Source organism: Anabas testudineus, chromosome 8 (assembly GCF_900324465.2).
Source record: "Anabas testudineus chromosome 8, fAnaTes1.2, whole genome shotgun sequence".
NCBI lineage: Eukaryota > Metazoa > Chordata > Actinopteri > Anabantiformes > Anabantidae > Anabas > Anabas testudineus.
In genome coordinates, this window is record NC_046617.1 from 6810386 (window position 1) to 6838299 (window position 27914).

A 27914-nucleotide genomic window follows, 5' to 3' on the forward strand; every position below is an offset into this window, starting at 1 on the left:
AATTAATAAGCAAAAGCAAATGAGTGCATAGAATTTTTTTCCCATTTTTAGCTTGAAAAGAAAAAAAGCTAAAACTATTAACTTATTATCAAATGATTGGTTAATGTCTGCAGCTCTAATTGTAGAAACTTAAATGAGAAGTGGTAGATTTCATATTTTTACTGTCCATGCATATAAGTGTTCTTGGTGAAGACCGAGTTGTTAACTTGCCATCTTCAGCTTTTATATTCTAAAGTTTTTATTATTAGCTGAAAGCTGCATAGACATCATTGTAAAAGAGGAATGTTGCCACTATAGCTAAGTTCCTTTGTTTATGCACATAGTTGCATCCTGTAAAACAATGTGTTTTTTTTTTTGTTTGTTTTTTTTTTACAACCAGTGGTCAGCACCACTGGTTTTTCAGAGATGCTGTTGGGTTGGAGGAGTAGGAGCAAGGGTGGTGAGGTCCAACAAGCCTCATAGGCAGGACAAAGATGATGCAGGGGCTCAGTACCAAGGAGAAAGGAAAGAGGGGGTCAAGGTGTGGAGGGGATTAATAAGCGTTTGCAGTATTAAATCGATGTGCACTGAGGCACCTGATTAGCATGACCCTGTCCTGCACATCAGCACATTCAGGGATGGGGGAGGCTGATTGAGAGTCCATGCTAATGTCCTCTCAGCCCTGTGAATGAAAGAAAAAGTGAAGAAAAGAGAAGGAAAGAAAAACACACCTTTAAAAAGAGGCCGGTGTGTTTATTTCACAGCACAGATTCAGTGAGTGCACTGTTTATGCACATGTATCAAGTAATACTGTGTTATGTTTGGTTTAAGTAGCAAATAGAACATGAATGTATTGAAGTAACATTTGACTAAGTACTTTCTTTCCATTTCATATTATTTCTTTATACGTCTACTCCACGTTGTATGAAGCTGCATCCTCTGACGTGACAGAAAGCTCCTCAGATGCTTCTGAACATTCAGATTATCTATCACTTGGATCCAGAGTGTGCATGAGTGACACTACGGTGGCCCTGAGGAGGACTAGCTGCTGCAGGAGCCCAGCAGCCATGGGGCTGCATGTCTCATTAAGTTGTTTGTCAGGCAACGCTGAAGAGTGCCAGCGCTCGGTCTCCAGCCTGAGTTGCAGTCATGCCAATCGATACAGTACACACAGTATCCGCTCACACCCTGTGTCTCTGTGAGCAGGTTGGCACGCATGCTGTCAGGATGGCAGGCCTGGGCGGGGCTAACCAGCCTCCATCAGCCATTACTCTGGGCAGAGCAGGACATCACCTATGGGCGCATAGTGTACAGACCTGGAGAAAACACAGAAGGCAGAATGTATAAAGACCAAGTGTTTCTATGTGGCTACACAGAGTTTGTGCTAACCCTAATCCATTTGCTGGCTGTAGCTTTTTATTTACAGTACAGGAATTAAACCTTCTCATGTAACTTAAAATTCCCACAATTTTCTCATCCTCTATCGCTTTCCAAAATCTCTGATATGAACCTCACTCCTGCCAACATGTGTATATGAAGGATTAGAGAGAAACCAAATAGCATCAATGTTCATGCTCCATAAAATCAAAGAAGATGAGATTTCTTCCATCTGGGGAGAGTTAACCTGTGTGACAGTTCTCATTTGGAAAAGAGGTGGTAAACAGAGAAGTGTCAGTCATCCCAAGTAAACAGCTGCCAAACAACATAATCACAATTCTTCGTTTCCTGTCCCTGTCTCGTTTGTGGATGGTTTGTGGTTTAATTTGTTTGCCAGTGACTGATATAGAAACAAGAACTCTGAAAGGGATCTTAAACATACATTTACAGTGTTATTTTTCTGTACTAAGAAGTTATTAAAATGGATGCATTCAATAGGAAGGTTTTTATAAAAATGTGCAACTGTTTCACTTTAACAAAAGAAAATGCGTCATACGGGAGCAAACTGGAGGTGCACTGCTCTCTGCCGTTGTGACTTTGGCTGAAATTAAAGCAACTACCTCAGTGCTTATCACAGGGCTCCTGAGAGCACCCTTTCATGCAGGCTGAGGCGAGAGCTTCAGAAACATAAGACTCTACGAAGGTCGCCGCTGTCGTTAGCTATTAGCGCCGAGGTCAAAGCTGTCATTTGGAAGGGGTTGTTGTTTTCCAGCAGCCGGAGTCTGACACTATTTTACCACACAGGAGAGTCACCACATACTCCCTCTCCCAGGACGGCAGCCATCCCAGCAGCTCTCTGTCAGAATATTGTCACCCTGGCTGAGATAATCAGCATTTACCCCCACCCCACCCCCACCTGATACACTGTGAAGTTGTAACAGATGTACAGTTAATGAGTTTCACAGTTGTTTAGAGAAGATGGCGACGTGATGGCAATGGCTATTCAGTCTTCAACCAACACAGCAAGGCTAAAGTTGAACAACCCAAATGTGCCATGAGCCTTCATTTATTTCTATAAAATAGTTAAAACAATCTTAATTAGATTAACTCTATCTCAATCTGTCTATATGTTATGCTGTTTTCACTTAAGTAGCAAAGGTGATGTTTAATAGATTATCAATATGTTACTCATACATACTCATTCAGGACCATTAAACATGGTCTGTCATGGATGTGTCCCTTTTCCTCTACTAACACATCCATGGCAGAGACTAGTCCCTGTCTATCTGTCAGACTGTCAGTCTCTCTGCCTGCGTCTCCCCAGGGGCACTGCTATGCTTAAACATCCCTCCAGGCGGGATCCAAAAGTCAGCCGAGCCTTAAAAGATGGAAAGTGAAGATGTGAAACCTCCAAAATGTGGTAAAGGGGTGATTTTAAATAGGTGGACTCATAACCAGACACACTGCCTTGGGGCACAGTTATTGCCCAACCCTGCTCTCGACCTTCACTGCAGGCAACAATCTGCTCAGAGACATAGCTATCAGAGTTTTCTACACACGCCACGGTATGTGTGCATTGACACACTCTGTGTCAAGCAGGATCCTGGCATAAAAACTCTGCATCTGTGGGGACTACAGAGTCTTTTCTTCTGAGGTGGAGCACAGTCAGAAACCCACGGGCATGTTGGCCCAATCCCAGGGAAGACACAGTGCATGCTAAGAGGTCACCATGAAGGTCACTGCACTTTGCGGTCCTGCTAAACATGGATGTTAATTCAAAGAATGCATAGGACAGGAGCTCTTTTATCTCTGCATGAAATGTTTAGGTAAAAATGTGAAGACAGATATTGCTGATAACTATTTTAGTAAGGGTCAGAGATTTAGCTTTTTTTATTAAAACATGTTTAAAGGTACACAGCTGAAATTTCAGTTTGTTTATATTTCCCAGATTAATGCTCACATTAAAAAGTCCAACAGTTTTGACCTTTTATGAACTTGTGTGCAACCGAGCCCCTCTGATGTTTTTTCAACTTCCATTTCACCTTGAGATCCCACACTAATAAACAGCCCCACTGTCAACAATCAATAAATTCGGCTGGCCCGCTATCCCTCTTTTGTCTTTGCAAATGAAACTGATGGATGAAAGCGAGCCCCAGTGACCTCTCCCAGGTAATGTGCTGTGAATGATCATGTCAATACCTCCAGGGTTAACGGCAGAGAGGAAAAGAGAGGGAGATGGGAGATTTTAGCAAAAGCAACGCATTTGAGGCGGGACACAGGAGCAGGGTCAACTCTCAGGACAACTTAATATTTAATCAACCCACCTCACCAGTAACCCTAAACCCCACAATGCCTTCTGGTTGAGCAAGGAGACAAGTGGGAGAGGGGCCAGAAAGGGAGCAAGACAAGGTGAGGGCAAGATGACACTTTATCTTTCTATATCTTTTCTATCTCCACCTAATTGTCTTGTGCCTTGGCTGAGTGTGAATTAAGTGAGGGAGAGATGAAGAAGAGACAAAGAAAAGATGAGACGAGGGCAACGAAGTTTGCTGGGTGACGGAGATGTGCATGCGCATTGTTCGTCAAACAGGTTGAAGTTCGATGACCGGGATGTTTCAGGCAAGGTTAAAGAAAGAGCTTAGCACATTATGATGCTGAATGATGACATGATGATTACAGGCGGGACAGGGGGCAGAGACGTTAGAGTGTCAGGTCAAAAATACATTTATAGAGGTGCTTACTAATGATGCACAATGACCTTAGTAGTAGTAGTAGAACTAAAAGCACTGTGGAGAGCTGCACATTAACCGAGCTCATGGTTTAACATTATGAAGTCGGGAGACAACAAAGAAATGAAAAGGAGGAGACAAGGTTAGAAAATATAAACATATCTTAACCTGCTCTGTCATGCTCTCGTGTAGTGATGTGTTTATACCGGGGTAACATTAACTTCTAATTCTGGATGTGATCTGTTTCTTCAGCAAATTGTGGTTAGCTAAACCTGACACCGCTCTTATTGGACACATCTTATTATCTTTCAAGTACAACCGCAACACACATGCGAACGGCTTTGAAAGCAACCTGCATACGTGCAGCATGCAGAAGCATAATTCCTCCTTGAGTAACTGTGCCCTCAAGAAGCCTGGAATTGATTCAATTTTTCCAAAAACATTGATAGCCTGCACGAAGATCTTTCTGGTTGTTTTAGGACTGTCTGATTTAAAGCAAAAGAAAAATCTTTTCTCAGTTCTTTTTGCCATAAAGCATCAATAATCAAAATTAATGAGACATCTACAACATAGGTGACATGAAAAAGATCTGAACCCAGTAGATGATGAATAATGCTATTATTTTTTATTGGGAGTGTGGCACTGTGGAAACCTGACAATTTTTAGCACATTATATGGTGAATGATGGATTAATACAGTAACACAGAGTATGATGCAGCAGCCTCTACAGACGGTGGTCTTTCTTTAGTTACGGTTGAGAGCCCAGCGAGTACTGAGTGATGAGTGTCCAGCATCCATGACCACCGCTTAGCACTCTCCTTTAATGCAGCTGCTGACTTCTGCCTGTCAGCTGGCTTAAGGACTCGGGGCGGGTGGGCTTTCCCACTGAGCCGGACGGCAAGCATGACGCCTCAAGGTGCTGTGGGGTTTAAGGAATAAGTGAATCCCTGATAGGGACAAGGGTGTCAGGGGAGGGGAGCGATGAATGGCAGCTGGTAGGCAGGCAGATGGTCTGCCAGGAACCCCGGCAGGTCCCCGTGGAGGTGCAGGCAGTCGAGTTCAGCACTGAGCCACCCAATTCGGTGTCAGCACTTTGGGGAGAAGCTGGAGAAAGTGCTGAGGCAGCGGCCGCATGGGGAGATGAGGTGAAGTGGTGAAAATTTAACCAGCCTGATGAAAAGTTTAAGGGTGAATGTTAAGCAGGAGAGCAGGGGGGATAGTGGGGGAAAGTCAGAGAGGCTAAAGGATGGCAGGAGGTGAAAAAGGACAGGTTTCTGACTCCCTCATTGTCTCCCCTGCATGGCTCAAAGAACTATCTACCTCTCCAACTCTGTTCTGACTCTAATTTACCTGACACCTCAGGGCGGCAGCAACTTTTTTTTTTACCCTGGCTTGACCTCAAAAGTAACATCCTATTGCTCTTCCAGTTTTTGCTTCTTGATAATTAGCTGCAAGGACGCAGTTTGGTTTCAAGGACGTAGGCTACATCCCTCTGCACTGCGGCCTGGCTGATATACATGCCAGAGCCCTGTAGCACTTTTGTTGCCTGCCATTCACATGAGCTCCGTGGTCTGCAGAGATGAGTGCTCAGAGAGAGAGGGAGAGACAAGTGGTGTGATTACATAAGGTTGGATAACAGGCTCACTGTGGGGATACACACTCACTAGACAGTGTTGATGGAGTCTTTCACAGGCCTGATGGGGTGTTGATTAGGATGTGCTCACACACAAGGAGCAGATGCTGAAATGGATTCTAATGTGCTTTTCTTTCTTTTGTTTCTCGCTCTCTCTCTCTGCTTCATACTCATCGCTTCTTTCATCCGTGCCATTTACCCCTCTTTCTGTGTTGCCCCTCTGGCTGTTCTCCTCTCCGTGTGCACACCAAATCACACGCCATTCGCCTCTCGCCTCCTTCCCACCTTCTTCTCCTCACCACTGTCCTCTGCAGGTGCGGTGCGAGCCTCCAGTATCTTCCCCATCCTCAGTGTCATCCTGCTCTTCATGGGAGGCTTGTGTATAGCTGCCAGTGAGTTCTACAAGTCACGCCACAACATCATCCTCAGCGCAGGGATCTTCTTTGTGTCTGCAGGTGAGTTGAATAGCCACTACAAGCAGGCAGCAAATAAGTTATAAGTCTTTGTGCTAAGCTAAACTAACCAGATACTGTCTTTACCTTTATATATACATCAGCCCACATAGTATGACAGCTGTTTACTTGTGTTATTCTCCCAACATATACTAAAGTTCTCATTACTTGCTCTCATAAATTTAAATGGCCACAAATGCACTGAAAATTCTTCGTGCTGCCGGTCGTCTTGTGTCACTTCTTCTTCTTTTCCTTTTTCTCTTGATCCTGTTGCTAGGCTCAAAACCATCCATTGGGATTCATCTCTAAAAATATGGTGTCCCTGACACACTTTCCTTAAGATCCATCTTCCCAGTTATACCATGTCAAACGTTTCTCTGGGTGACTAAACTAGCCAGCCCAAGTTTACATTTACTTTAAATGTGGATTTCTGATGGGTTCCTACACAAAATGGCTTATTTTACTTATCTACTATGTAATCTAAATCAAGACCTGAAGTTGCCCTGTTGCCTTTAGGGCAAAGATTAGGAGGCAGGACAGGATTTGTACACTGTGTAGAGTGTATGAATCAGTGCTTCATAATTGGTATGATCAAAGGTGTTAAAGTTAAGGAGTCACTAAAAAAACTCCATCAGATCATCCTGAATGATATTTTGTGTCATTGTTTTGTTCTTCTCTTTGACCTTTTCCCCCTGATCTCATTCTTCTCCCCTACTGTATGGCACCCAACTTTTAGGCCTGAGCAACATCATTGGGATCATCGTGTACATATCAGCCAACGCGGGGGATCCTTCAAAAAGCGACTCAAAGAAGAACAGCTACTCGTACGGCTGGTCCTTCTACTTTGGTGCCCTCTCTTTCATCATGGCTGAGATGGTGGGTGTTTTGGCCGTGCACATGTTCATCGACCGCCATCGACAGCTCCGAATAGGGGCACGAGCAGCCGACTACCTCCAAGGATCGGCCATAACGCGGATCCCCAGCTACCGCTACCGCTACAGACGCCGCTCACGCTCCTCCTCTCGCTCCACAGACCCATCACACTCCCGTGACGCCTCACCAGTGGGCCTCAAGGGCTTCAGCGCACTGCCATCCACAGAGATCTCCATGTACACGCTGCCCCGGGACACCCTCAAGTCCTCTGGCACGCCCACCGCCACCTACAACTCTGAGAGGGACCACAACTTCCTGCAAGTCCACAACTGCATCCAGAAGGATTTGAAAGACTCGAGCCACACCAACACAGCAAATCGCCGCACCACACCAGTATGAGGGAGTCGACACAGGCCAAGCCAGGCCAGAGGAGAGCGGAGACCAGGAGACACGGGAACCCCTGTGGGTACAGTGCGCCCCGGGAGGAGAAGGAGTTCCATGTTTGTAGACATTTGTTCTTTTTGTTCAGCTGCATGACTTTTCCATTACCACTGTTGAGAGAGTTTCAACAAGTCTGCTGCGTTCCTGGATTAAATGGCAGAACAGTGAGAATGGGTCAGATGGTCCCAGGAGAGTGAAATCTGTCATTTTTGCGCAGGGTTTGTTTGAGAGCTCTGGGGCACTGAAAGGGCAGTTGGGAGGGGGTGGACATTAATGAGCTAAAGAATTGATTTCATGATTTCATAGCCCTTTGGTTTGAAAGTTTTGCCCAATAGTTCGGTTGGAGCAACAGGTCGAACTCCCTCTCAGCCGGCCCGCTGTTCAGATATAGACCTCATTTGTTCATCTTTTGCATTAAAACTGTGAATTGTTACAGTTTGGGACTCAGTAAGAATTAGCCCAATCTGTAATCTATAACAAAGGTACTATATATATGTATTACTTTTATAAATAAATTATTACGTTAATAATCATGAGTTACAGACTTTTCCGAAGCAAAAAAGGAAGAAAAAAAAAAGTTAAACCAAGTGCTGTTGGAAACATGAGAAAAGACTCTTTTAGTATCTGTTCATTTGAAGGTTGAGAACAAGAGAAGGTCCTTCAGGTAGGAGCACTACACAGCGAGTGATGCCTCCACAGACAGATACAGACAGTCAATAGTAGAATAATATCTATTCTTTTAAAAGAACCTTCTCGCCTTTTTCTCAGTCCCTGTTCACTTTCTTTTTTTTTTTTTTTGGGGAGGGGTGGGTCGCAACGGGAAAGCTGAACCCCTTAAGAGAAACAGCCAACAAAAGGGGTCCACGTTCCCAAAGCAGAGACTCCACGACTTCTACAAAATAAAAATAAAAAAAGAAAGGAGCACAGGGGAAGGAAAAGAAGAGGATGCCAAACACAAAACTAAAAACAAGTTCAATACGAAATAGTACAAGAGAAGCTAAGTGACTCACAATTTCAGAAATTAAATGCATGCTATAAAATTACAGCAAATCTGCTCTTGAGAATCTTAAGTTTTAAAGGTTAACAATTATAAGGGAAAAAAAGCAAAAACACTAAAGTATTAATGTTTTCATGTTTCATGTATTTTTTTTTTATTATTATTTAGTTTAGTTTATCCTGTTGCTTTTGTGAGACGAACCAAACAATCGACATTGAACAAAACTGCTTTTCTAACTGGTTTGGCTGATTTCTTTATAAATATATAAATACATGTATGTATTTTATTTTTAAAACTCACACAGCCTTAGTCATTTGTTTAATTTTATTTTTAATGTGTTGTTCAAATTGAAAGTGAAATCTTTAAAGGTGCCAAAACCATATGATCCTATACTTGGATGCATCAAGTCCTGATGAATAAAATACAAACCCTAGGGGGAACAAATCACCATGTTTGCTGAGTGTCTCTGATAATTTAGCTGATTACTTTCAGTGCAGACACTGGTTCATCTTTCCCATAGCTTTACAGAATAAGAAGAAATGCTTTCAGGAATTGATGTAGGCTCCAAACACTGATTATCAACTATATATATTGGCTTTTGAAAAACTCACTCCAAAACTATTGCATCAGGCTTTATAAGCCCATAAAAATAAAAGTTGAGTTGTCAGACATAAAACCCGCAATGCTCTACTAAAACCACAGCCTCAGTATCCTGTGGTGAAGTGTGTGATAACACGTGGTAATCGACTACAGGGAGCCGCAATCCAGAAATATCAGAACAAACCCTCTAATGCCTGTATCAGACAAACCCTATGTCAACATGAGTGCGTGGTTGTAAGTAGATTAATAACATCTGAAAACACACACATCTCTTGCCAGTTGAACAGATACAGTGTGAGATCAGGTTTTCTCCATAAAGAGATTGATAATATCTGTCCTGTTTTTTAACAGAAAGCAGGTCAAACCCACTATTTCTCAAACCTCAGAATACACTGTACAGTACTTTTGACTTCTGCTGTACAGATATATGCTTGAGCGTGCTTTCTCTCTCTCTCTGTTTGAGCTACAAGGTCTTGGAAAAGGCTGCATGTCAGACACAGACACTCATTGTGTTTTTCTAGTTCAGGACAAGGCATTCCTGACAAAGAAACCTAGGTTTGCAAGAGCACCACCAGCTCTATTCGACCAACAGTTTCCACGTCAAAAGAACGCTCAACACCTTTCTACATGAGCGCCCTAAAAGCATCGCTTTCAGGGCCTTACAAACTACTGTGCTGTGCGTGTGTGTGTTTGTGCTCACATATGCTGCTGAAGCTGAGATACAAAGTTAACCTATTTGGGAGACAAAAAGGGGTTTGTGTCTCCTGGACCACGGTGCGTTGAGCGCCGAGTGAAAAGGGGGTAAAAGACTTGAATAAGACGAAGGGGTTTAAAGCATAAACAGAGTAATGTATGGTGGTATGTACAGTGTTCTCATTCCACAAGTTTACAGGCCAGCAGGTGCATCAAATAAGGGAGTCAAGAGAAACGTTCCTCTTAGAAAAAATGCTGAGACCCTGATTTGCTATTATCCCAGTTCACTGTCACAAGCCGCCCTCCATAAATTTGGACGGGAAAATATGTCAAGGTAGCAGTCTAAACGAATAGAGCTTTTATATGTATAGCCATCCTTATTCAGAATTCATAAGCAGGAGTCGTTTTACAAGAAGCATGGATTACATTAGTGAGACAGAGAGAGATGGAGATACTGACGTTCTCATAAAAAAGCACCTGGCACTGCTGCAGCTGTCTGACTGTCAAATTTTTAATATGTTTTAGCAATGAATAAGTCAGGGTTTTTCTCTCTCTCTCTCCTCGTCTCCTCTGAGGCATATCTTTCCCATTTTGTCTCTTCGTCTTCTTTCATAACTTTTTCAACACCATGTCTTGTCACGTATTTCACTGATTCGGACGTGCCGGGGCAGACGGAGGGTTCGTAAACGCCTGTGATATGTGATACATCAGACGCAGCATCCAGGGATATGACATTTAAGCAGTTTGCTTAATCGAGTCTTTGCCAAAAACCAAATTATGAGCAGGGCAGAGCTGCTGACTACTGTGAACCTTTTGGTTCCCAAACCTAGCAGTTGTGTTTTTTAACATTACATGTAACTGTACACGATATTAGTGCCATGCCCCTTACCTTGTTTAATAAAGCTGGTTAATGCAAGTGACATAAAACTGGATTATGCTCTATGCAGCTCTTGATACACTGGTTCATTTAGCAGGTGTGCGATGAAGAACTGTATCCTCCTCTTCCTCTTCCTCTGGCTACTCTCAGAGGGGAGCTGGAATCAAGAGGAAGCAAGGCCTGCCCTTGAAGAGTAAACACTGAGTTGTGTATTTTTTTTTTTTTTTTTTTTGGCAGGAAAACAGAGTTGGACACTGCACAGTGATGTCAGGGAGGGTCAGGGCAGAAGAGCTCCAGCGCTAATGCTGATGATAGCTCCACCCAAAGCTGCAGCACTGTGCAGTCGGAGCAGGGCCCCCACGGTGCTCAGAGGCCAGATTTCCACGCTCTGTTTCCCGGAGGGCACTCGTTTATTGGAAATAAGACGAGAGGAAAGAGAGAGAGCGCAGAGGAAACGCCGTGTCTCTGTGTTGTCTTTACCTGTGTACATGTGTGGCACCTCTGTGTCCTTTAAGGTAGATGTTTTTATTATGATATAGCTCTAATGGGTCAAGGGTGGCAGGGGGTCAGCTCTGGGGTGGGGTGTACAGTAGTAGACGTAGTTAGCATGGTGAGGATGTGAAAACTTAAATTTGCACTATCCCCTCCTAGCTGAGAATATTAAAAACAAACAGACAGACTCTCTCTGCCCGATCCTGCCTTTGTGTCCCTGGCAGAGTGTGAGGTTACATAACCTCACATCAAACCAACTAACGACCTTTCTCTGACTTTACTGGACAGCGTTCTGGGACAGAGGAGCAAACACCCATGGGAGCTGTGTGGTCAACCGAAGCCTCCAAAGCAAAAACTTTAAGTCGCTGACAAGAGGCTGCGGCGTTCGACGTCCATTCTCTGTGGATTACTGGTCTGGAAAAGGAAATGTGACCTGAAATGTGTGTGTGGCTTTCTTTACAGAGGAATGTTTGTCTTTTTCCTGTGCATGCAAACACTGAATCTGCATGTGTAAGCCTATGTGTGTGTGTGTGTGTGTGTGTGTGTGTGTGTGTGTGTGTTTGTGTGTGATAGAGAGGCCTGTTGTTTGTGCTGACCAGAGAACAGTTGCTGACTGCGCTCACCCCAGGTTATTTTTTGGGTCACGCAGAGTTGAGTGGCAACAGAGAGCTATAAGCACGGTCAACAAACTGAAAAAGGAGGAAAAATCATTGGAGCAAACATAGTCTGAAATGACACATTCGCATCCCTCTACTGCTGATACAAGCAGCGAGTAGCCTCAGCATTTCCTGCATCATTAGATGTATAGAAATATATATATCTACATATATATGGATGAAATGGATGGATGAGCCATGTGGCCGCTTTTTTACTAATCATCTGAACCTTTTGAATCCAGCTCTAAATAGGAGAGGAGTTATGAGGAACGGAGATAAAGAGGAGGAACCAAAGCAGCACACACAAAGTGCTCTGGGATGCGTGAAGCAAACGGAGCGCTGTGCTGTGCCCTCTGGTGGTGCAACGGGAGACAGAGCTGCAGAGCTGCTGCCTCCGTCAGCTCAGGGAACGCTGTGTCCACGGACGGGTCTGGAATACTGATGCCACAGTGCAGGGGTGCGGGAGCTGCAGTCTGGCAGACCCAAGAGAAACGCTCGCATCCACTGTCCTCTACACAGGCACAGACTTAAGAGGACTCATCTGTGACAGCCGACAGTGAAGCTCGCTCAGTAGTGTGTGTTATGTGGATGGAGATTTGTTTTTGTTGTTACCACTCAAAATAACCAACAAAACACATGAACAACATTTGTATCAACGCACAGTGACATGACTCTGATGGGGATTTTCGTCTCCTGTTCCGTTCGCGTTATGAAAGCCTCTTGTGAGTCAAGCTAGAAGTGTCTAATGCAAGCCATTAAACTTGTCCTCAGGGTTTTTAAAAGCTACACATCCAGGCACAAATGAAGCATCCCCTCCAGCTTCTCCACCCTGCAGCAACCTGTGGTGCATTTGATTTTTCCATGCAATGAAATGAGAAAAGAAAAAAACCAATACATTTTTATCACCACATTTCAACTCAGAAATGAAACATCAGAAATGTGTGTGCGTGGGTTGATAAATGCTCCTCCGTTCTGATTGGTGCAAGTAAGTGCTTGACATCACATTTGTGAAATCAGCGATAAAAGCAAAGATGAAAACGATCAGATGAAGAAATGTCCCAACTGAAACATCTAAAACTGTTCCAGCTTCAGTGTTGGAACCTTCTAGTCACTGTAAGGTGATGACAGTAGGTTTTCAGGGTCTTTAAGTTTTCAATAAATAGACAAAATGTAGAGATTTGTTCTAAATTCAACCTAATCCAGGCAGGATGAAAGGTCTTAACAGTAGTCAGGCGGTCGGATAGTCACTGTTGGATCAGTAGTAGCCTGTGGCCCCCGTCCTGTGTAATAATGGTCCTAAGTGTGTGGTCGTCCCCTCCAACAGTCTGTCCTCCTGTCAGACACCATACCACAGCACAGCCCAGCCACTTCCCTCGCTCTGCAGGACGGCCTTCCGCTGACTCGGTGCCAACCGGGCGACGACGGTGCCAGGACACACACTGACGCACAGATGCACACACCACACACAAGCTACTGCACACACACGCTCGCATAAATCAAATGCTTGGCCCGCCTCTCTGATGTCCCAGCATGCACCCTGGTTACCTGGCTGCCGTCCCACTAGCAACAGCTGCTACCTCAGGATGCATGAAAGCGTGCGCACACTCACAGACACAAAAATGCAGTCACATGAAGTAAAAACACTGGCTTCATGTGTTCCTGGCTCTGATAATCAAACTGATCAAATGGATGAGGCCAGAGGTGTACGACTTACCAGAGTAATAAAGTGAGAGATAGTTGGTTTAGTTGGTACCAGGGATCGTTTCCCAAACCCTAAAGACGTACAGCATGCAGCATCCCTTTGACTGAAACCCTGTCTAAAGTAACTGGTATCATTTCTCAAATAAAAGTCAAAATGGCCACAAACAGACCCGAAATGACTACAAAGTGACCTCGAACCAACCCAAACAACATGAAACGTAAAATGGCAGAGATGCAGAATGGCCACAAAGAGACACAGACACCACCACAGAACTAGCGCAGAGTCACCAGAAGGTCTCAAAGCAACCACACTATTACACAAAAACACCAAGTTGTGCGTCTCTGCTGCAGGAGGACTGAGGGTGTGTGTCCGTCCATCTGTCCATGGCGGTAGACTACTGAAGCTGTTACTTCATATGAGAATATTGAAAGTGTGCCATTCATTTAATACACAGAAAAAAGATATCATTAATAATATACACTTCATAAGCACCAAGACAGTTTTACTTACTTTAAGTAAAGTACTCTCTCATTTTTCACTGGACGTCGGACTGAACTAATTCAGCGGCGTGGTGCAGGCAGGCATATATGAAAAGTGCACAGAGATGCTGTTTGAGCAGCTGCTGAGGGTCATAAAGAGCGCGTCTGCTGGAACACCTCACCTCACCTGAATGGAACAGAGGGAGCAATTAATGGCATAAATCTGGGCCGTTAAGTGTCAGATTTAGCAGGGAGGGGGCATTATGTAAAGTCGTTCTCCAGGCACTCAGAACTGCAGCTCTGCATGTGCTGCAGCAGGGGACAGAGCCTCCGGAGGTTATTATGTAACAGCATGGCCATCTCCACGACTGTCCTTTGGCCACTGTGACAAAGGGCTTCACCTCGCTCCCTCCTCCAGCTGCTTCTACGTGTTGAGGCAGACCGCCTTATCAGTTGATCAGAAGTGTCCTTCAGAGAATATATTGTCGTCACTGTAGACCTGCTTTGCTAGAGATAAATGTCAGATTCTTGAAATGCTGCTCAGCAGAGAACAATTGTCCTTCAACTCTGTGGACTGCAGGATAATAGGAGCTAGGCGGGACCTTGAACATCCCTACTGGATATCCACATTTCTGCTAAGAGTGCTGAATATTACGCAGATTTTTGAGAGAGGCATTTTGCAGGACTTCTAAATGGCCTGTGGAGCCCTCTCAGAGTCTTCATTGTTACCTGCTGAAGTGCAAGTTTTAGTTTTGGCAGTGATGAGTCAGAATGGATGATGTTGGGGCTTAATTACTGCACTGTGACTGCTAGAGTTCTGATGTCAGCCAAATGCAAGCCTTACAGCTCAAGGACACATATAACCAGTTAAAACATGCAATGTAAGCTAAACCCAGAGTCTTGCTACCCATCAGTTCTGCATAGGTGGCTGCGCTCGTCACAGCCGACACCAGCCGCTCAGCAACACTGAAGACTTGTGCTTAGAGGCTGATCACGTTGAACAAGCTCAGTGGGCAGATATAACAAGTGGTGGAATGTAACAGAGTACTTTTACTCAAATACAAACTGCATTTAGGTGTTAAATATAATTCAACATGCTCTGAAACATTGACTTAATTAAATGCTGTTGCCTTTATATGTTCAACAAAATGAGAATCATGCCACATATTTTAGTGATTCATCTCTGAAACACAAACTTCATGCTGCCTTTATAGCCAGGTTGGTTAATTTCAGAAATTTGCCTGTATAATGGATTAGTTGCCAATGTTTTATACAAAAACAAGTATACAGTCCATTACAAAAGCCCTATGAAGTTCACCAACTCCAGTGAAATGTTTACATATTGGTAATATTTGCTTGTTTTAAAAGTGAGTGTCCAGGTTTATGTAGAACACTTCAAACCAACCTGAGAACAACCTAACTACACCCCCCCCCCCATTCATTAGCCATTTGCTTGTTATGTAGGAATCAACTTTTCTGATCACATGTGCCTTTTCTAACCAATTAACTACATGGGCTGAGTAAATTTGCAAATCTCCATCTACAAACATGCCGATTCAACTCAAACTGCTGTGTTTCATGTCAGTTGCACTGATTTCCTCTTAAGTTTGACTACAAAAAGAATTCACACAATTTTTGTTTTTGATTTTTTATTAAACAACTCTGCAGAAATGTAGAGGTGGTACACATCACAGCAGAGACACCATAGATGCACTTTAAGCCGTCTCCTCTTTGGCAATACGGTCCTTCTTGAGTGGTCCCTGTGGAAAAGAAAAACAGGAAGTCAGCATGTTGCCAATACATCAGTCTGCCGTTTCCTCAGAGCTAACAGTGTTTCCAGAGAGTGAACAGGGAGCGAGCACAAAGAGGCACTGCTCCCCTGCCTCACTGGAGTTCACTATGGCACTGGAATGGAACCCAGAGTTCATACAAAGGACTGAACCAGGTTACGAACAGTGCAGAGAACAAAAATCTGGTAGTATACAAAACAGAATTTTTATCATGCAGTTTATTCTGAACAGATCAGACCAGTACATCTCTATATCTATATAGACACACAGCCCTACCATGAACGCCTTCTTTTCCTCCACAGTCTGGAAGCGGCCGTGACCAAACTTGGAGGTGGTGTCGATGAACTTGAGGTCGATCTTCTCCAGGGCACGACGGCTGGTCTGCACCAGCAGAGACTGGAAGAACAAATTGGTAGACTAATTTAGAACACTAGTAATAGATATAACATTAGGTACAAGTCCATTCATTTCCTGGTAGTATATACAAGCCACAATCTGTTTTCACTTTGTCCTCACCTTGCGCAGAGTCAGCACCCTCTTCTTGGTACCCACAACACAGCCCTTCACCATGACAAAGTCATTTGTCACCTCTCCATAGTGGACAAATCCTCCCTTTGAGGGGAAGAAAAAAAGAAAGTCACACGCTGTGCTTCCAGGTAGGACAGTAGAAACAATAGTACAGTCTACAGGAATGCCACTTACCAGTGGGTTGATGCTCTTGTTGGACAGATCGTACTCTGTGGAGGCATTGTTCTTCACCAGCTTTCCATCCTTAGTGTGGTAGCCCTGGCCAATCTTGTAGATCTTCTTGTTGATCTCTGTACGGTGGTGGTAACCCTTCTGACCAGCACGGGCCACAGAGAAAGCCACACGGGCAGGATGCCAGGCACCGATACAGGCCACCTTACGCAGACCACGATGGGTTTTGCGGGGAAGCTTCTTCGTGTGCCAACGGCTGGTGACACCTATGAATCAAAACCAGTTTGGTAAGACTCAAGACAAGAGTTCTTGCTTCATCTACAAACGTGTTGCTTTACAATAAAGCTTTTAACAGTTAACAGCAAAATGCTGTTAAAAAAACTTCAGCCATAAACAATGGTCAATGGAGGGGAAACTGGAGACCTTACCCTTGTATCCGTGACCTTTGGTAACACCAATCACGTCAATCATCTCGTCCTGGGTGAAAACTGTGTTGACAGGTACTGCCTGCTCCAGCTTCTCACGGGCCCAGTCCACCTTATCAGAGATATTTCCGCCATTCAGCTGCACCTCCATGAGGTGAGACTTCTTCTGCCTCAGGGGCAGCAGACGCATCTGCACAGAAAGACACAGGTCAGACCAGAGAAGATCCACAATATCAAGGATAAGATGTAGATGTCAGATATGCAGTCTCAGAAGGAAGGCAGCATGGAAGATATCCTCATACGTATCGGGCGCCATGCCTGACGCAAGATCCGTGGTCTCATCACAGACAAACGTAACTAACGGCCACATCACACTGAATTTATATAGTGTAACTAACCTGTGTGTGGGCAATGACGCGGATGACCTGGCAGTATTTCTTCATGGCAGCAAAGTCCTTCTCGAGCTGCTTTTTGCCCTCGTCATCTTGCCATTTCTTGCAGTACTTGGTAAAAGCCTTCTTCTTTGACTTATACCTAAATGCAGGCAGCAAACAAGGAAAGATCGAACACAAGTTGGCAAAGGTCCTTCATAACCCCAAAGGGCCAGCGGAAGAACACAGTGCATAGCTGCTCGCCCCCCTCTCAGTGAATAAGGGGGCTGTGTCAGCTAATAAGGTTTCAGCTCATGGCACAGTTTCTAAGAAGCACTTTCCACTGGCCAGAGGAGCTCGGAGCTCATCAGGGCACATGGCACCTGAGCGGAGCTGCCACGGGGCCACCGTAATGTTAGACTCACTCAGTGGAACCACAGGAACTAACATCTGCTTCAAGCACACTACGTTCGAGTTTAATCTGTTTTATGTAGTTTCTCACCAGTTCTTGTAGAAGCGTCGCTTGCACTCATCACTGACGTGCTCAGCAAAGATGGTCTTGAAGGAACGCAGGCCACGGGGGGTGTTGACATAACCCACAACTCCAACCACAATCATGGGAGGTGTCTCCACAATGGTCACAGCCTCAACAACTTCCTTTTTATTCACCTCTGCAAAAATTAAAGACAGATGAGCCTCACCTTAAAATCTTCAATAACTCCCCTGTACTTTTACAGTAATAACTTAATTGAGTAGGTATAGGTTGCACTCAGTACTCGACATTCAGCAAGGGGTATAAACCCATTCTGTCCGCCCGTCGAGAGTCTCATCACATGTAGAACACTATACCTCACTCAAGCAGGTTTTATGGCAGACACTTATCACTTAAAGAGCAACCACGCAAGCCCTCAGATCAGGTGCTGCGGTATTGCATCCATAGGACAAACTGAATGCTTAAAAAGTTAAATGCTTAAAATAGCAAACCGATTCTCCTATTGTGACAAAGCATCTGCTGTAGAAGACAATGTAAATATCAACACTACCCACTATGCACACATTAAATACCTCATATAGCTAAATAGGATACTACTCACTTGAACCGGGTCTGTCGACCTCACGCACGATGTGAGTCATGCCGGCCTTGTAGCCCAGGAAGGCGGTCAGGTGAACGGGCCTGCTGGGGTCATCCTTGGGGAAGCTCTTGGCCTTACCGCGATGGCGCCTGCTTCTCTTGCGCGGCAGGAAGCCCAGGGATCCGTGGCGTGGAGCCGAAAACTTACGGTGGGACTGTGGAGGGAGTGAATGAAGAGGGTTAGCTGGTCCATGTAGTGCATGTTGGCAGTGTGTTAAATTGATGTGATAACCCTAGTTAGCATGTCTTTAGTTAGCCACCTCGTGTGAAACGTTGTCGACCATCATGACTAAAAGAACACGATGTGACACCTTAACCCTTCGAGTTACAATGACTTAGCCACTCAGTAATGTAGTTACAATACACACAATCCTATGTTACAACACAATTAACTGAAAATATTAGTAGTGGCCTACATTACGCAGCCATTTTGGACCGCGAGCTACCGGTATGGCCAAGAGTCCTTCCGAAATGATTAACTAAGTTGCACCAAACAGTAATAGACATCTTTAAAAATACCTATAAAAGCAGTAAGAGTCGCTGAAAGAAGTGAAATATTACGGATGCTTCAGATAACATACAGATTACAACCCTGAGTGTCAGCAGTGCGAAGCACACACTCACCATAGTGTCGCCAATCCGATTTCAAAGAGGCCTGAACACTGGGGAGACTGGCAATATATAGCAGAGGAAATATCGCGAGACTCTGCGTTACTTTCTAAAGTTAAAGACCCGCCCCCTCGTAGTTCAACCAGTAGAGGCATTGAACTCAGCGGCCACTGGATGTCGCTGTTTGAATTTACATCCATCCATCACCTACAGCGTTTTTCACTTGTATTCAATCAAAAATCAATAAATAAATATTATTATTATAAACATTAGATATTTTTGTTTACATTTAACACAGCGGAAATTGCTATTTTGGTGTCTTGAATATAGGTACTTTTTTAGTAAGATTGTACAATAAATCTTACATCCAGTAGGATCCAAAAGTCTATGTTCATCTTTTCATATTTCATGTTTGCAATTTTTATTTAATTCCTCTTTTTTTCCAGGCTTTTCTTGAAGTCTGCTCTTTAAAGGTTTAGACTCTTTGAAATGAACATTAGGGGAAAAAGTCACTCTCTTAACATTTATCAATTTATTTATTTAAAAAAAAAAAAAGACAAGGACAAGCATTTACACATCTGAGGTTTAGGCAGGTTAAGGTCCAGTGTTGGAACAACTTCTGACGTTGTGGAAAGAAATTCAAATATTTAATTTCCAAAATGTCATCAAATGATTTTGGAAAGTCTTATCACATAAAGTCTGGACAAAATTTAGGAAAGTCTTTTAGGAAAGACTTTTTGGGAACCTCAATAAAGTGGTTTTCACAGAAAATGTTTCTCATGGTCATGAATATATACACTCAGTTACACCTGTCTCATGAAGCGGATGTTCTGTTTGTGTTTTACAGACAAGTTGATTTGTGAGAGAAATTTGGAGGATGTAGTTTGTGGTGCTGTTGAACTATACTGCATTAGACTGGTGTTTCTGTTATTTAGCTTAGCCTCCATTCATATAAATGAGGTGGGAAAAAATGACAGATACATCTATTAGTATATTATTCACCAGGACCACAAACAATATCTTCTATATTGTAGAATCAAGACTTCTCTCAAACAGTTTCAACAAAAACCTATTATTGCTATCTGAAGGTAGAATTTATTGCAGCCCTGTTGTATTACACTTTTTACTAAATGTAATCAATTGAGTGAATTTCTACTCTGCAATACAAGTTCATGCACCAACAAAAAAAACATTGTCATTTGTGGCTTTACTATACATTCAACAAATATAAAAACCTCTAGTTATTTTTTCGGATTCCTGTTTCACAGCTCGAGTTGTAAATGTTAAGTGCTACAACTGAACACATCTAACCAGCATATTGAACAGATCTAAAAATCACCTCTCCAGCAGATAAAAGTCATAATTGTGAAGCTTTACAGCTACAGCAACTCGGGGTGGACCAGCTTCTTAACTAGCTTTTGTTTTGAGTGGGTCTGGACACGCCATGCAGTTCATCTCATGCAGGAATGAGAACATTTTCCTCTGACTCATGCATCTGAAGTTATGAGTTTATCCATCAAACATGTAATTTTATACCACAGTCCTGGAATAATTACATCCAATTTAAGAGCTATTCAGCATTGTCAAGGCAGAGAACAGGCATTGTCTTAAATCAAGGTCAGCGATGAACTGCGATGGTTCTGAACCTGTGGCTTTCACTTCCCAACGCCTGTTAATCCATTTCAAAATGTGATGTGTGATTCATATTGTCAAGTGGTCCAAGTTCCTTTTCCCTCAACTCTTAAGATACTTGTAAAACTTTCTTAACTCAACTACACACACAAAGTATGTTGTCCCAGAGAGCCCCTCAATATCCAGTTTGTTGTTCAAGGGCAAAGTCAAGTGTCTCAGGCGTCTCATCACAGTCAAGAAAAAGACTCGCAGGGAGCAGCATCCTGAAATGCTCAGACAAAGTCAAATTCAGGCCTGCCTGTTCCTCATGTTTCTGTCCTGGTCACAGCGTATGTGTGTGCCTCTGTTGCTGAGAAACACGGAGCACGTGCAGCCTTCAGGATGCCAGTGGCTCTCTATCGAGGTTCATCTTTTGGAAGAAAGCTTTTCCAAACTCATAGGTGCTTATCATAACAGCACATGCTGGGGCCACTTTGATCACCCTGGGCATAAAACCTGAAGATAAAACACACAAATATGTTTGCTTTAGTTCTAGCTTTGTGTCATCGTTGCATTTAACATAAGACCACATACAGTAAGACCATACCTGCAAAAAGGCCCCTGTAGCCCAACTCTGTCCATATTTCCTTCATTATGTGCCATGTGGATACAGTTCTCTTTAAGGAAACTACAAACAAAAGAAATACATTTGCAGTATAAGTTACTACATTCCTCATTAATATAAATATTCCATATATTCCAAACCATTTTTAATTTGATTTAAAACAGAGCATGCAACATTTCTTTAATTTAAAAGCATTAACTTGGAAGCATCTTGTAATTGTTAATATTTAATATTAACTAAAAGATTTCTCAAGTATGCTTGTACTGTACAAAGTATGGATGCTTCACTTTGCCCTTATAGTTTCATAACTGGTTAATGTTGCTACAAAAAATGATGTGATTTGTGAATCACAACTAACAGGAATTGTTGTTTTGTTTTTTTATTTATCACACAGTCCTTAAAGGTACCAACTGTCTGAATCACCATGCACAAAACAGAAAGCATTAACAGAAACACACCTCCCAGAGTATCCATCTCTCCCAGTTGGATCTGTCTCCGCGTCTTCACCACATCAAAAGGCAGCGTCAAGATTGCAGCGATCTAAACACAGAGACAGGACATTAACAAACATATTGTGGGAGCTAGACAGACAGGTGCAGCAAATGGTCAAACCCTGAGATTTGATCTGTGAAGGATGGATAACCATTCACATCAGGAGCACTGTTGTCTGATTCATGTTGAAACGTGACACTGTAAATGTGGGTCAAACACTGGCCTGATTCTCACACAATGCACTGTCAGAGAGTTCTCACACACATATGAGCGTTTTATGAAGTCATTCTGAGATTTATATGAGCAGCTTAAAGCATATTTAGTCATTAATTCAAAGGAAACATTTCTCCAAACTACACTGTATTTATTTTTGCAGACAATAAGTCTTTCATGAGATCTTTTCAGGATGTCTGAGCTGGTGCTGCCACTCACTGACTGACCGCTTTTGAAAACACACTATAACACGTGGCACAAAGTGTAATTAAACACAAGCTTATGTGGTGTAACAGCAAACAGGTGTGTGTTATGTTAAGATTAAGGTAAGACTCACAGCTCCAGAGATGGCTCCTGCAGTAAAGCTGATGGAGAAGTTCGCCTGCGGCATTCGAGCCTGTTCGCACAGCTGGACCTTCACCAGTTCATAGTTAAACCAATACAGAGCTGCAAGTGCACAGAAATGGGGATAGTTCGTCGCTGCCCTCAAAGATCTTCTTAAATGAGATTAAAGACTTGTTTTTCCACACAGTATTTTATAATGTATTCAGTAGTGCATGCTCACCAGAGAAAGGTACATCTCTGAGAACAGTGGGTCCCCAGCCCCTCCACAGGGACAGCAGACCATCCTGGGCCACAGCAGAGCGGATACACACTCGCAGCTCACTGTACGACAGCCGACGGGACTGCATCTTAGTCCTGACCAGCTCCAGGGGACTGATCACTGTCACAGCCCCCACTGCAAAAGATAACACACATGTTGAAAGTAAAAAAATCCATTGACATATTACAATTGGAATAAAGTTAACTAGCCAAATATACTAGCCCGCTTTAAGAAATTAAACAAATATTTTTGTGGAAGTGATTATACCCTAAAGTGTTTAACTTAATGGCTTTCCACAAGAAAAAACTAAAACTAAACTAAACTAAAACAAGGCCCAAATTATTAGCCCCCATGTGGTTTTGTGCTTTTTGTCTTTTGCTGTTAAACCAGACATGAGCAATCAATCAGCAGAGAACTTTACTTAAGAGACTCCAGTGAACAGGGCTAGTTACACTTGTTTCTTGGTTAGCAAAAACAATTAAACATGCCGAAAAGTAAAGGAATCAGTCTGGAACACAGAAAGAAGCGTTTCAGTGTCTACAATAGTTTTACGTTGCATGATTGCAAAGCACGCTGAAGGCAAATTTAGTAAAATAATCAAACCAAGTGGACATTTTGGTCTTTGTTCTTTGGCTAATGACTTTGGGATTAAAGCTATCTGTGTGTGCTTTTAGTGGACTTACATCTGGCCAGACCACCGGCAACAAGTGGAATGTGGCTGCCCTGAAAACCCAGACCATATCTCAGAAAGTCCCGCAGCCGGTCGTAGCAGGTGAAGTAGATGATGGTGGCAGGTACGGCCATAATACTACACAAATACACATATGCAAATAAACACAAATTCAAATGAATAAGTGGTGGGACCATATCAGTGGAAACTTTTCATATCATATGTAAATCCGTCACTAGTGATAGCCTGCTGTGTCACTTTAGTTTGTTATTAAATAACTGAACACTCGGTGTCCTTTGCTCCTAAATGAAGGTTATTCCCTGAAATAGCTGGTTAAAAGTAATCTGCACTGAAAGGGTGTTTTCTTCATGTTCAATCACTACATAATAAAAACAAAAAAACAAAACAATTTACTACAAGAAAAAAAATCTTCATAGATTTATAGCAGAAGTATAAAAGTTCTGTCTGGTTGACTATCTCCATCGGTACTCCGTCTGGCCAATATATTTAAAGTATTTTTTAAAATGTAGTGTAACTAACAGAGCAATGGTTTGGTTATGGTTAGGTGACAGCCAGACACTGACACATGGACATTGACAGGATAGGAGATGTCAGATAAAAGGCTACTGTTGGTAATTTAACAAGGTGTTCTAGAAAGATTGATGTGAATTATCATTTTTAAATCCGCCTACTACCAAAATCATGTTATATGTAACAGGCCCCAAACAGGTTCATTACGTCACAATTATTGTGGCACAAGAAGATTCGGCTGAATAAAACTTGCGGGGTGTCATGCCCCTTTAAACATTTCCTTGATGAGAGCACTCACAGTGTTGGTGGCAGCCCACTCCACAGAGACCTAAGTCCTTCATAACGAGTGATCTTCACAAAAGCATCCTGTGGCACAAACACATAACTATGAAATATTTATATATTATATAAATAATGCGATATAAACATATTCTGGAACAATTAAACTGTGATTAAAGCAAAGCTGCCCATGTTTATAGAGCACTATAAACAGTACTCACCAAAGTCCCGTTAAAATGTGTTGGTGTTTTGTACCAGCTTGTGCAGCTGGTTCTGTTCTGACAAACATAGATGTGATCCATAAGTCCATTACAATACAGGAAACACTTCCCTGTGAGAGACACAACAACCAGCCGTCAGCAGAATTAGAAATATCAGCAAAGTGAACAATAACAGTATGACCCTGTCATTTGCAGGCATCTTGGAGATCATTCATTACAAATTCTGAATCTAAACTTTGTAATGAAACACATACATTTTGTTATTGCCATTGATGATGGTATGATGGTATGGTATTAAAAATACATGCAATGGCAATGACCACAGATCCACTTGGAAGATAACCAAAGGGCTGCCCTTCTCACTGCTTACTCTGCTTGTTTATTTAGAGCTGGTTTAGGATAAACTATTGACCAAATGTTCTGAGAAACTCTAAAAAAAGAATAATTTCAAAACCTGCTCTCTTCACAGAATTTACCCTCGGGCAATGTCACAGGAGACAAAAATATAACAAGGGGACTAGATTATGAGTACAATTTTAAGAGCTATATCAATGGGAAAAATTTGCACATTTAAGCTTAAGTGAATGTATTTGTAAATGTTTTTGTTTTGCTTTGTCTTTACTAGCAAGAGATGTCCGTTAGTCAAGTAAGTGCCAGTCATTCGAAGCTGTGTTTTTAATATGCAACCAAGTTTGAGCGTGCAGTAATGGTGGCTCAGATACTCACACTTGGAAGGGCGGGTGACACCACCCCACGGGGCAGATTCACAGGCTAAAGCTGTGAAACAAAAGCAAAGGGCCAGACAGATAAAACATAGAGACAGGCCGTAAAAACAGTGTTTTAAAGACAATGCAAAAAGCACAAGTGACAAAACACACCAAGGTTAGAGAAGCACAGAGGGAAAAATGGTTTCCACACGCAACTGTTAAAAGCAACTGTCAGTCTTTCATTACTTAAGCTAATTTATGATCTAAAGAAAGAAGATCTTTGTCATACCCTGGTGGAACGGTGTCTGCTGAGCCTGCAGCCGAATCTTCACAACGTCCAGCGGTGTGACTGCAAACAAATTAAGTGAGCGATTCAATAATCAGTAGTTACTCAGCTGTAGTAACAATAAACCACACAGGTGACGTCAGAACAAAGAGTTCAATGTTACAGACTAATCAGTTAGTTGAAAATAAAGTAATTCTTATGTAATGAGAAAGTGACAAATGTTTAGAATAACAAGCTGTTGAGCTTGTGCTTTGAGGTTTCGCGTCTGTGATCTCACCAAATACAGATGTGAGGAGGGCTCCAGTGCCAGAGGCCAGCATCTGCTGCACTGGAGAGATTGAAGCCACTGGGACACTGACGGCCCGCTCCCCCATCATGCCCACCTGTAAGATGAAGAGAAATACAACAAAACGTCACACACTGAAAAATTTATTGTAACTAAAGCTACCAGATGTTTTCTGATCCTCTCATACACTGTTAAGCACCGTTTGTTGTAGCCAAGTCTCTGTGTCTCCTTGTTATGTAAAACAACTAAAGGATCAGCAACCTAACACTGCTGGATCAGTGTCCTGTTATGTCAGAATAATGACTGTGTAACGCCAGTTGTTGACAAGCTCCAAATTAGTGTCATGGTAACAAAAATTTGGTTAAAAAAAAAGTGTTGACCAAGTAAAAAAAAATTCAATTCAAGATTCAAGATTCAAAAAACTTTATTGATCCCAGAGGGAAATTGTTTTGCCTCATTACCATTGTTCTCAAAACAGACAGAAAGAAAAGGAACCACAATAATAAATAAATAACTGCAACTTTATGCAGCTGTCATCCAGAAAAAAAAGCAAAATCACTGAAGTCATATCCCAGCTAATATTGTGTATAGTAATGTCACTATAGATTAATCAAATATACAATGAAAAAGGAACCAGCAACTATTTACATAAATAGATTAATCATTTTATTTTCAGGAACATTTTCTAATAAAAAATGGTTGTTTCAGCTTCTCCAATGTATAGTTTTCTGTTTTCCTCTGTCTGAAGTCATTGTAAGTTAAACAAAAGTTCAGAGTAGATGTCCTTCATTTATGTGAGTAGGATGGAGGTGGAGCTGCTATAATAGGGTCGTTGAAACATTATGATATCTTATCTGTAATTAGCAGGTCTACAATCTCGCCATACAGTTGAGGAGAGCCTCGCCTCTTAACCAAGTCCGACATGAGAAACTGGGTTGTAGCAGGGGAATAAACATTTGATCAGCCAGTAGTGAAATGGAAAAGAAAAATAATGAAGGTAACTCAAGAAAGCCCTGAGGACTTAGTGAGACTGTTATAGCCCTTGGCTCCCACAGTTTGTTGTGTTAATAAGCTGCTTTGGCAAACAAGTATACCTTCTAACTTCCTACTTTAATGCCCCCCATAAACATGTAGTAAAGTGTAAGTTTAAGTGTGTTCTACAAGGAGAACAAACCCAATGTAATCATCATCATGTAACCTTAAGATGAATATACTTAACCCACATTTTACTCACGCTGAAGTCTACAACTCAAAATGAGTTTATGCAGAAGTCAAATCCAACTAATACAAGTGAAATAATACTACTATAATACAGAATTCAAATGTAATATGTATTACTAAAAAAAAAAAAAGCAGTTACAGTACAGTATCATTTAGTAAGAGACTATGTATGACTTTATTGATATTTACTTCTCTTTTCTGTATGTCCCAGCAGAATTTAACAACAATTTCTAAAGATTAACAAAAAAATTACATTTTGCAGAGGGAGAAAATGTGAGGATTCATATCAAATTTGCAGTCTTTGCAGCTTCGTTTTGCTAGCTGTTAGCCTTTTGGTGTTGACAGGGAGGGGGTTCAGTGCTTTTTGAAAAATACAGAGGCCCTGTCAGAACTCAAAAGGCAGCTAACTACTGTATGAAATTCAGCGTTAAACATTTCCTTCAGCCGTTTAACCTCACTAATAAATATAGTTATATCAAATATATTTTAAGCCCAACTTGATTTCTAAGCTAATTTATGAAATGCATTGAGGCAAACAAATACATAAATTATCTTGCAACTGTCAACGTCAGACTGCAGTTACTGTAGTTAGGTAGCGTTAGCTAATGCTAATGTTAGCTTTAGAAGCTAGCTACGGTAACGCCACTGTTTTAAAACAACAAGCTCACGTTAACGTTACCCACCTCTACTTCGACTGCCAGCGTCGTCGTGAAATAAAGACCTCTTCGTCCATTCGACATAAACACATGTTACCTTGCCGTGCAGCGTTACATTGAAGAGTTAGCGTTAAGCCCCTCTACTGCGGGCTCCATCGTGGTGGACCCGCAGACAAACATGTTTATGTTCTGGAGGAGGCTCAGGCCCGTTTTAAGTCAATGTCACAAAACGTGCACGTACCGCACATCGACGTCACTGATCTGTACATGTCTTCGTTAAAAGATGGCCGCATCGCGTTGATGGAGTGAGGCCGGTGCGCATGTTTGAAGGATCAGTGCTGAATTACCAGACTTCTACTACACCAACGATAGCCCTGAAGTCGTCAGTTGTATAGAAACCTAAGGAAAACGTAAATTATCATATATAATCCACTTAAACGTTTTGAAATTATTTGTAAATTAATTAATATGCAATACACTGTGTTTTCTAACCAACACACAAGCCT

The 27914-nt window shown here is 42.4% G+C and overlaps 3 protein-coding genes and 2 non-coding genes across 5 annotated transcripts in view; 1 reads left to right on the plus strand and 4 right to left on the minus strand.

The window, feature by feature from the left end:
* cacng2a (calcium channel, voltage-dependent, gamma subunit 2a) overlaps positions 1-8235 on the plus strand; it is a 42355-nt gene extending 34120 nt beyond the window's left edge. Inside the window, exons 3-4 of the mRNA XM_026356777.1 lie at positions 6033-6173; positions 6907-8235. Coding sequence (XP_026212562.1) covers positions 6033-6173; positions 6907-7442 — 677 coding nt within the window. The 3' untranslated portion in view covers positions 7443-8235. The remainder of the gene's footprint in view (positions 1-6032; positions 6174-6906) is intronic.
* A 7377-nt stretch (positions 8236-15612) lies between these two features.
* On the minus strand, positions 15613-19073 carry rpl3 (ribosomal protein L3). The gene is made up of 9 exons (XM_026360760.1): positions 19022-19073; positions 18360-18552; positions 17768-17936; positions 17293-17428; positions 16898-17084; positions 16473-16735; positions 16287-16382; positions 16047-16166; positions 15613-15740 (listed from the first exon to the last, which is right to left on the minus strand). The coding sequence occupies exons 1-9, from the start codon at positions 19022-19024 to the stop codon at positions 15696-15698; spliced, it is 1212 nt and encodes a 403-aa protein (XP_026216545.1). The 5' UTR covers positions 19025-19073; the 3' UTR covers positions 15613-15695.
* Positions 15809-15941, minus strand: LOC113163946. Its single transcript, XR_003298955.1, has one exon. It is a non-coding gene; the product is annotated as a small nucleolar RNA SNORA54 (small nucleolar RNA).
* Positions 17156-17247, minus strand: LOC113163965. Its single transcript, XR_003298959.1, has one exon. It is a non-coding gene; the product is annotated as a small nucleolar RNA U83B (small nucleolar RNA).
* A 682-nt stretch (positions 19074-19755) lies between the features above and the next one.
* slc25a39 (solute carrier family 25 member 39) lies at positions 19756-27624 on the minus strand. Its single transcript, XM_026359560.1, has 12 exons — positions 27436-27624; positions 25523-25628; positions 25249-25308; positions 24979-25029; positions 24253-24362; positions 24051-24118; positions 23235-23359; positions 22513-22686; positions 22285-22394; positions 21701-21782; positions 21225-21305; positions 19756-21133 (listed from the first exon to the last, which is right to left on the minus strand). The coding sequence occupies exons 1-12, from the start codon at positions 27490-27492 to the stop codon at positions 21015-21017; spliced, it is 1143 nt and encodes a 380-aa protein (XP_026215345.1). The 5' UTR covers positions 27493-27624; the 3' UTR covers positions 19756-21014.
* Between the last annotated feature and the right edge of the window lie 290 nt (positions 27625-27914).

Excerpts from the sequence above, each read along its gene's own strand:
- rpl3 (XM_026360760.1), bottom strand. Across the intron at positions 17,429-17,767 it reads CGACGCTTCTACAAGAACTG|GTATAAGTCAAAGAAGAAGG; the intron begins GTGAGAAACTAC and ends GCCTGCATTTAG. Across the intron at positions 17,085-17,292 it reads GCGTCATTGCCCACACACAG|ATGCGTCTGCTGCCCCTGAG; the intron begins GTTAGTTACACT and ends CTTTCTGTGCAG.
- slc25a39 (XM_026359560.1), bottom strand. The coding sequence starts at position 27,492 with ATGTCGAATGGACGAAGAGGTCTTTATTTCACGACGACGCTGGCAGTC. Across the intron at positions 25,309-25,522 it reads CCTCCTCACATCTGTATTTG|TCACACCGCTGGACGTTGTG; the intron begins GTGAGATCACAG and ends ATTTGTTTGCAG. Across the intron at positions 21,134-21,224 it reads CTACAGGGGCCTTTTTGCAG|GTTTTATGCCCAGGGTGATC; the intron begins GTATGGTCTTAC and ends TTTTATCTTCAG.